Consider the following 9,744-nt stretch of genomic DNA (forward strand, 5'->3'; position numbering starts at 1 on the left):
CGTACTCCTGTGGGAGGAAGCGGAAATGCAGAGGAAACTACAGCAGATTGGATACACCAAAATGGTGCGATTTTGCAAATGGAACGAACTGATTCAAACGGTTTTAACATCATTTTAACCAGAAAAGTCTTTCTCGGTACAACATCACTGAATCGAACAGCAACCTTCCTCTGATTTGCCATTTTGGTGTCGTACCACGGGTGTGAGCAACGCTCCTGCAGCAAATAAATTGCCACGACGTGTCAATGCACGATGACTACCATTCAACTGGTGCATCATTGTCATGGGAATGATAGCCAAGAATGCAGCTCATATGCACGCGCGCACAAACACTCTCGCCCTCTCGGCCAGTGTAATATCATGGCACTCTAGCTGGATAGATGCTCCATCAGATATATCATTTGTTTTCTTGTGTCTTGCAGGTTTCAGAAAATATCTTGGTGGTGAGCGGCACGAGCCAGAAACTCCTGGCGTTAAGGATGTTGAGCTCCACCAAATCAAAGAAGAGGAGCCAGAGCCCTGTCAACAGAAGCAACTTATAATCAAAAAGGAGGAGGAAGAGCTGCCAAACGTTAAAGAGGAGAAAGGTATCACCAGGTCGACTGGTGAGGCCTTGACAAGTGAAGATGGTCCGAGTGAGGCCAGCGGAGGGGTAGAGCCTCAAAGCGGCAGCAGCAGCAGCTCAACAGAAGGATTGCTAGCAGACATTTTCATCGCTCCATCAGATGAAAATGGCGCCATGTTACAATTATCTCACAATGATGATGGTTATAAGAAATCTCACAGTAAAGACAAATGCTCTCAGTGTGGGAAAACCTTTTCTAATAAGTATTCTTGTCGTAGACATATGAGTAGCAACACTGGTGAAAAACCTTTTGTCTGCTCAGTTTGTGGTCAAAGATTCAGTCACAAGAGCACCTTAAAAGTACACACACGAGCCCACACGGGAGAAAAACCTTTTTCCTGCTCAGTTTGTGAGCAAAAATTCATTCGCAAGAGCCAGTTAAAAACACACACAAGAACCCACACTGGTGAAAAACCTTTTGTTTGCTCATTTTGTGGCCAAGGATTCAGTTGCAAGAGCACCTTAAAAAGACACACGAAAACCCACACTGGAGAAAAACCTTTTTCCTGCTCATTTTGTGGCCAAAGATTCAATTGCAGTACCCATTTAAAAAAACACACAAGAACCCACACTGGAAAAAAACCTTTTCCCTGCTCAGTTTGTGGTCAACGATTCGCTCTGAAAGAACGCTTAACCCAGCATTCAAGAACCCACACTGGAGAAAAACCTTTTGTCTGCACAATTTGTGGCCAAAGATTCAGTCTCAAGAGCAACCTAAAAATACACACAAGAACCCACACTGGTGAAAAACCTTTTTCCTGCTCAGTTTGTGGCCAAGGATTCAGTCACGGGAGTGCCTTAAAAAGACACACAAGAACTCACACTGGAGACAAACCTTTTTCTTGCTTTTTTTGTGGCAAAAGATTCACTCAAAAGCAAACCTTAAAAACACACACAAGAACCCACACTGGAGAAAACCCTTTTTCCTGCTCAGTTTGTGGTCAACGATTCGCTCTGGAAGAATGCTTAACACAGCACTCAAGAACCCACGCTGAAGAAAAACCTTTTGTCTGCTCAGTTTGTGGCCAGCGATTCAGTCGCAAGAGCAACTTGAAAACACACACATCCACCCACACAGGAGAAAAACCTTTCGCCTGCTCAGTTTGTGGTCAAAGATTCAGTCGCAAGAGCAACTTAAAAACACACACGAGAACCCACACTGGAGAAAAACCTTTTGCGTGCTCCGTTTGTGGTAAAGGGTTTACTCAGAAGGCTATGATTAAGAAACACTTGTGTGTTGGTGTGAGAAGCAGTGGCCAATGACTGTTTTGCCTGTCAGTCATGCTGCTTCATCCAATTGTGAACGCAGGACGTTTGTATTCTGTAGAGCTTCCTCAAATCCTGTTGAGGATTGCTACATTTAGCGCCTGACATGTGCTTTGACCAATCCTTGTATGATGTGCATCCACACTATTGACGAACGTGTCGGCTCACCTGATTTAACTCTTTCAAGTTAAGTGACATTATTTATATAGACCCTACTCACATGTCACAACCACGCCCCCGTGCCATATTGTCCGTCAACTCGTTGTGTTGACGCATTACCGCTACGTAAATTCCTCCTATTATGGCGTGTTTTTCTGCTCGTTAACATTAATAATCAAAATGGTGAAGGCGTGTGTGGCGGTCGGTTGCAATAACAGAGAAGATAGACGGAGAGACTTGAAGTTCTACCGTATTCCGAGAGACCCGGAGAGGAGAGCGAGATGGACTGCTGCAATTCGACGAGAAAACGGGGCTCCAAACGATTACCACAGATTATGTAGTAGTCATTTTATATCTGGTAAGATGCATTTAATATATATTTAGAGGGTTTTGGGCTGACAACCACAATTAAGATCATTGCTAGGCTAATCGCCGACAACATACCGTTTCAAATTCAAGATGCTTATTTCTTCCACCATCTTTATTTTTTGAATAATATTTAGCTGGTAACAAGTGAAACAAGCTGGCCTCGTCTACGGATCATCGGTTAAACAGGGTTGTCCAAACTTTTTGCAAAGGGGGTCAGATTTGGTGTGGTAAAAATGTGGGGGGCTACCTGGGCTAATTTACGTAGAACAATACATTAAAAGAAATTTTAGCAAGCCCTTCTGTGTGTCACATTTGCTTTATTATTATTATTTTTAATTTATAATTTCAACAATCTCGCCTTTGTGGCGTTCTCTTTCGACCCTCGGGCTCTTGCAAAATACTGCTGCTGTGAAATTAAATTAGCTTCAAGTTGCTTTAATTTCTCGTTGCGTATCTTCCGTGACTGTCTCTTTGCAAATGAGGCAGACACAGTTGTGTATTTTATTGAAGAAATAGTCCAATATGCACCTATCCTTGATGCGTCGCAGTCTTTTTTTTTAATTGATTGTCGCCATTTTAGAAAATTGGAAGTAAAGGGTCACACGGGGTAATGTTGCATAGAGTGCTGCTTTTAAAGTTTTTCAAGGTTTCTTGAGAATAGGCGAAGACAGCGGGTCGAAAAACATCGATTTAGGCATCAAATATGGATCTGGCGAATGGATAAACTGAAGCTTTTCCACATAGCGCCTTTTATGCAACGCATCCAATGAGTTTACAGCGTCAGATAACTCCGGGGCTTCCATGAATAGCTCTATAAATTGCACGACTAATTGAAACCATTGAGAATAGGGCTAAACAATGACGGACAATATGGCGGCCGATACAGCGACACGTCATTTTGTGACGTTGGTGAGTAGGGTCTATAGTACTCTGTCTCATTTATTTTACACTCTCTTACTAGCACTGAATTGTGGAACAAAAAGACTGCTTCCGAATAGCCAGACCTGTCCACTAACTCCAAAGTGTATCTTTACTTTTACACAACAAGTAAAAGTGTTTTGAAAACAATCCACTCTCTGCCATGAGTTGCCACTCCCATCAGTTCGTGGCCACGTTGACACGGCTTAATTTTTGGCATAATGTGATTTGAATAATTTTCTTTTTGAGATTAATTTCTTGATTTTTATATTAGTTGTGTTTAGCCTATCATTGATTGGTTTGATCATTTGATAAGACTCGACTAAAGGACCACATCCAATTTGTTGTACATTATATGCAATGGTAAAGACAATCAGTGTGAGTGTTCAAATAATAGACATAAATATTGCACGAAAAAAGTCAATCTGATGAACGTATGATTTTGTATTTTTTGTAAACTGCGGATCCGTTTTGGTTTTTCTTCTATCCACAATCTTTTGGGACATTGAAAACAGATTTTGTTGTGTACAATTTTCACCACTAGAAGACAGACTTTCCATCCCAAAGGCCAACATTTCAACAATAAATCCAGCTCAAAATCAGTTTATTTCCATATTTAGAAATATTTCATATTTTATCCTGATATTAAGTGATATAGCTATTTTATGAACCATTACTGTTTAAATGTTAACACTTTAGCAGCCAATTTATTCATGTTGGGACAATATACTGAAGGAAAAATGGTTTTTTTCTAACATGCTAATCGATAATCGTAGACAGTCCTGCTTCTATTGTTTTGTTTCTAGAGGAATCTGTGTTTTAAATATCCTGTTAACCGTTTAACCCTCAAGGTTCCTTGTGTTTTTGTAAAAGGACTCCAATAACGACGACGTGTTCAAAATCAACAATTTATTGCCCTGCGTTCCTGACAGAGGAGTCTGCACATACAGCCTGCTGGGTCAAAGAGCTACTCCTATCCTAGGCCAAAAAACAGATCGGCGTTGACTGACCCAGACTGTCTGACTTGCAAGCTATCTTGTAGATGTTTCAACTGAGGATACCATAAATTTTGGCAAGCTATCTGCACTCTCATTTTGGAAATTATTTGATCTGCCTTTGATCTTCGTTTGGAAAGTGTTTTTTTTTGGGGGGGGGGGGGGGGGGGGCTTCGTATCATTTAATGGAGACAAATATTTTGTTAATTTGATCTTATTTTTGGTTTCCTTCATAAATGCAAATTCTCCAAATCAAAACCTAATTGTATGGCTTTTAAGAAGTAAATGGCTCTATATATTAAATCTATAAGTGAAAAAATCCAAAGGCTCTAAAAACATTGTACTGTATTAGTGTTCCAAATTGAATATTTTTGTTTACACTTTTTTACTATATGTGAATTGTTGTGATGGCCAATTAAGCTTTTTAAACTGCTAGGGCTCTTTATGCATCTTTCCTTGGAAGTTCGATGCGCACAGGAAAGGTGATTTTGATGCGCTATTTTGTCATCCTCTTAAATAATCCCCTAAATCATTTTTTGTTAGTTTGTTTACAAAACATGAAACTGAACCAAATTATATTGATTAATAATTTAATTTCAGGGGAAGAACTGAGGAATCCACTTAACTAACGATGTAGCCGATTTCAACAGAGGGTCCAGCAGCATCCTGAGGAAATGTTCAAGGGGAAAAAAATCAAAATGTAACTTAGGCAAATATTTCAAGATGGTGACTATTTACAAATAGTGAGTAACTACAAACAAATATTTATGTGTTTTGTGTGAGTGATGACACCGATGGATTGACAGTGTGCTTGTTAACTATGGCCATTATGTTGGATGGGGAACACTTGAAATATTTTTATTGAAGTACATTTTTATCTGAACACTGATTGGACTGTGACATTGAACACAAAAAGATTGAAATAAAAAAGTCAAATACTTGGGGATTGTTATCTCCGAAGACAAATTGTTAATAGAAAAAATTCATATCAGTGAAGCTGTGGACAAATGTAAATCTGCTTTATCCAGGTGGTTACAAAGGGATGTTTCCATTTTTGGAAGAGTTTTGTTAACAAAAATGGAGAGCCTGTCCAAGAGTCATTTATCCTGCCTTTTCCTTATCAATATCAACTAAAATGATTAAGATGATAAATACTATTAATTTTAAATTTATATGGCGAAATAGATGTCACTATATTAGAAAAAAGCGACATGGTTAAAGGATAGGAAGAAGGAGGTATAAACACCTCAGATTTTGAGGTCATGAATGGAGTCTTAAAATTGAAATGGTTTCTTACAAATCAGAAATCAATTTGGTGCGTAGTTCCTAACATGGTATTTCAAAAGATGGGGAGGAATAGAGTTTTTGAGTGTAAATCATTACCGGTTAAACTTTCCAATTTTCATCAACAAGCACTTTTTTTTATTGGAAACTGCTGCACTGCCCTGATTTTACGCCACATAATACACCAATATGGAATAACAGATACATATTAATAAATAGGAAGTCAGTTTTTAAGGCAGAATGGCATTCAATAGGTATATGTGCTGTTGCTCACTTGTTGGATGAAAATGGGAAATTCGTCAAAACGTTTCTTTTATCCCAGGCAATAGTAGGCTCCATCAAGATTTCTGTAATAAGGGAATCAGGGAAACTTGAGTTCATTTGTATTATTCATCATAAGGAGTCTTTTTGAGCCATGGTTTGTCTGGCCCCTCACCTAGGACCTGTTTACCATGGGTGACCCTACCAGGGGCTTAAAGCCCCAGACAAAATAGCTCCTTGGATCATTGGGACACGCAAACCCCTCCACCACGATAAGGTGCCACCACTCACGGAGGAGCGAACCAAATTAAAAGAAGCTATATTTTGAAACAATCTGAGATTGATAAGATTAAGAATATATTATTTGTCCTTTCTGGTGCAATTAAAAATTTTGAACAAAATTTACCCAACAAAGGTATTTTTAAGACTGAAATTTGGTTTTGACGCAAACAATCGTGCTTTCTGTGATGTGGAAAATTTAAATCAGGTGTTTTTTCACTAGTTCATTTCTTCTGGGGTCAATTAAAGACTTGGCTGCAATCAAAAAATATTGATAGGCCCCTGACAGAAGAAATCCTTTTATTTGGTGTTTATCAAAAACATAAGAACTTAGAATTTTGTTTTTAATGTAATGGTGCTTATGGGGATTGGAGATGATTTCTCCATCTTTTGCAAAGCATTGGATTTGATAGATAGGAGGGGTCTTCGTCTATTTTTAAAATTTTTTTTTAAACAACTTAAATTGATTTAGAAAGTCCCCTCTCAAAAGAAAATTGATAGATTTTTTAATCTGCTTTTGTGTTTGTTATTATTGTTTTGTTGTTGTTGTTGTTGATGATGTTGCTATTGGTCTTTGTCAGTCACGTGCCCAAACTAGCGGAGACGCCTCCTTGCGCCATTTTGAGTGTACCACGGATGTAAACAAACCAGAACAGGAGTAGCTCCGACGCCACATTACTGCCTCCAACTTCATCGCTGGATATAAAAAAAAAACTCCCTCTTTTATGGTATCAGCGCTTACATTTTAAAAACTATAAATCTCTCGAAGCTCACGGACATTTCACAAATGGCTGGGTGCAGGATCTCTTCTCATTTCGACCGCAGGACTGCGAAAACACAGCCGTCACTCTAGTTGCTCCTCTCAGAAACATGATACAGCTCTTACTTGAACATTGTTGGACTTGAATTGTACCTTGAATATCATCTTAAACATCACATGACTAAAACAGGTTAAGGAACTGTCATAATGACATGCAAATTCATGTATATTGCACAATATATTGTTTCAGTGTTGACATTGAAAAGATGTGCACTTCTCTCAATGCAGGACTTTTCATGTGAAGTGGGACAAATTTACTTGAACACATTATTCTACAACTAGTGTTATTTTACTTCGTATGCACATATTTTATATTTCCTTGTATTATTTTCTGTTTACCATTGTGCTGCTGCTGCTGCTGTTTTGAGAATTTTAGTAAAACATCTAAAAAAAAAAAAAACTAAAAAAAAAAAAAATTGTCATGCTTGTTTTGTTAGCAAACATCTTATTTCCTATACAGTGTTTATCGCCACAACATTGTTTGAATGTAATTAATAAAGAAAAGGATTTTTCATTATCAAAACCAACACCAGTTCTTTATGTACTTAAGAGAGGCAAAGACTCGAGAATACTTCAAAACTGTCATTGACATACTTTATTAAACAGGTTTAGGTCATCTAAAAACGTATGAAACTTTGCTTGCACAGACATATTATTATTATTATCCAACATTGTGGCTTCTTCACCTTCTCATGGAAGAATGATGTTTATGGGTTTGGTTCCTGTTAAGATCCTATACTTCTGACAAACATTTCCGATGAACTTTTCACCATGGATTCTCAAATGTGCTATTTTCCGAGTTTCCTCTACATCTCTAGCTGCTGGGAGTTTGACCTCCGCACACAACATGCCCATACATTCCTGTATGTCAGAACCTCTGTCAGCCAAGACAATGTCCCCAGGTAACAAATTATCCAAAAAAAAAAAAAAAAAACACTGTTCAGGGTTATAAGTTCGTCACTTGTACGACCTCCCCAGCCTTTTAATAAGAAACAAATGGCTACCTTGGGTGTAATACCTATTAAGTACGTCATAGTGTGGTGGTGCTTGTAGCTGGAAAACATTTGAGCATGTGCTTTCAGATTAAATGGTTTCTCTGTGAAAATTTCAAAACAGTCAATAATCACAGCCTGTGTCAAATTCTGACTAGTGTTGTGCGTCTCATCCTCTGTGATTAGCTGATCACCTTCTTCTCCAGCTTCATGTGTCCCCTCTTCTGTCTGTAGCTGACCACTTTCTTCTCCAGCATCGGGTGTCCCCTCCTCATTCTGTTGGTGACTGTTTATTTCACCAGGCTCAGATGGTCCCTCCATGGTCTGCAGCTCTTCAATGTTTGCATCCTGCTGGACCCTCATCTCTGGTGCTTGCAGTGTATCTTTCCGTAGCTGCTCACGCCTACTTCGTCTTGCAGAGCGTGCAGTGTTTGTCGGTGTAACAGATGTGTGTCCCAGATGTAGGGATGGTGCCCATTCTAGGTCAGTCTCCATCATTTCGTAAGCTGGTTCACCTGCAATCACGTTAGGTTTTATTTAGAAAGTTAGGTAAGATTGGATGATTCCATGGCATTTTACAATCATAACCACTTAATAAGACATGCTACCATCCCATCCAACCATTCCATCAGATGTCAAGAGGAAATCTCACACATTGATAAATATTTCTGTGCGTTTTTGCTGTTTACCTTTATCTTTCAAATCATTCACTCTGTAATGTTTTCATAAACCATGACTGAATAAATTAAACATTGATTTATCACGAACAGATTAACACATTTCCTCTGCCCTCCCTCTTTGCCTGCAATTTACAAGTAAGGCTGGCTAGCTAGCTAAGGTTAGCCAATGAGAAAATAGCGACTTCAGAAGACAAAAAACTGCATATTCAGTATCAATACTTAAAAAAAGCTCTGACTTGCCTTTATGAAAATGCCGAGAGCAAACACGCAGGAAGTCACCCTTCCGTCTCACTGCTGCGACCCAGGCCAGGTCATCCGACGCCTCTTCGTTAGTTCCTCAACCTGCCGTCCATAACCTCTTTTCCAAGTGGGGAAACGAAAAAATCTTACGTCGTGGTCAACTTTGCTGCCATTTTTGTCGTGTGATTTAGTATGGCAGCCTTTCACACAACACGAGTGTCCCATTTTATCAAAGACAATGATGAAAGCAAAGACAATTCTCACTGCTCAGTTGTTTACAGTAAGTGAGCGGTGCACCCAAAATGGCGATTCAACCCACAATGCACTGCAGCTTTTGCAAGTCACCTGACAAAGACCGAGTGTCTGGTTCGTTATGAAGTTATGGTAAATCTATCATATTGTATTTGATTTTGATGCTTTGGATACTTTGTTTTGTTTTTATAAGGTTTAAAAAAAAAAAAAAAAAAAAAGCTGGCATAACCATATCGGTCTGTCAGTCACGTGCCCAAACTAGCGGACACGCCCCCATGCGCCATTTTGAGTGTATCACGGACGTAAACAAACCAGAACAGGAGTAGCTCCGACGCCACATTACTGCCTCCAACTTCATCGCTGTATATAAAAAAGTCCCTCGTTTACGGTATCAGCGCTTACATTTTAAAAACTATAAATCTCTCGAAGCTCACGGACATTTAACGAATGGCTCGGTGCAGGATCTTCGCATTTCGACCGCAGGACTGCGACAACACAGTCGTCACTCGTTGCTACTCTCAGAAACATGATACAGCTCTTACTTGAACATCCTTGAACTTGAATTGTACCTTGAATATCATCTTAAACATCACCTGACTAAAAC

General features: G+C 39.1%; 1 protein-coding gene across 1 annotated transcript in view; it reads left to right on the top strand.

Annotated features, from left to right (window-relative positions):
- Positions 1–4,473, top strand: part of LOC130905832 (gastrula zinc finger protein XlCGF57.1-like) — a 37,304-nt gene extending 32,831 nt beyond the window's left edge. Inside the window, exon 3 of the mRNA XM_057819551.1 lies at positions 423–4,473. Within this exon, the coding sequence (XP_057675534.1) occupies positions 423–1,888 (1,466 nt within the window). The 3' untranslated portion in view covers positions 1,889–4,473. The remainder of the gene's footprint in view (positions 1–422) is intronic.
- Positions 4,474–9,744: the final 5,271 nt, after the last annotated feature.

Source organism: Corythoichthys intestinalis, chromosome 17 (assembly GCF_030265065.1).
Source record: "Corythoichthys intestinalis isolate RoL2023-P3 chromosome 17, ASM3026506v1, whole genome shotgun sequence".
Taxonomy (NCBI): Eukaryota; Metazoa; Chordata; class Actinopteri; order Syngnathiformes; family Syngnathidae; genus Corythoichthys; species Corythoichthys intestinalis.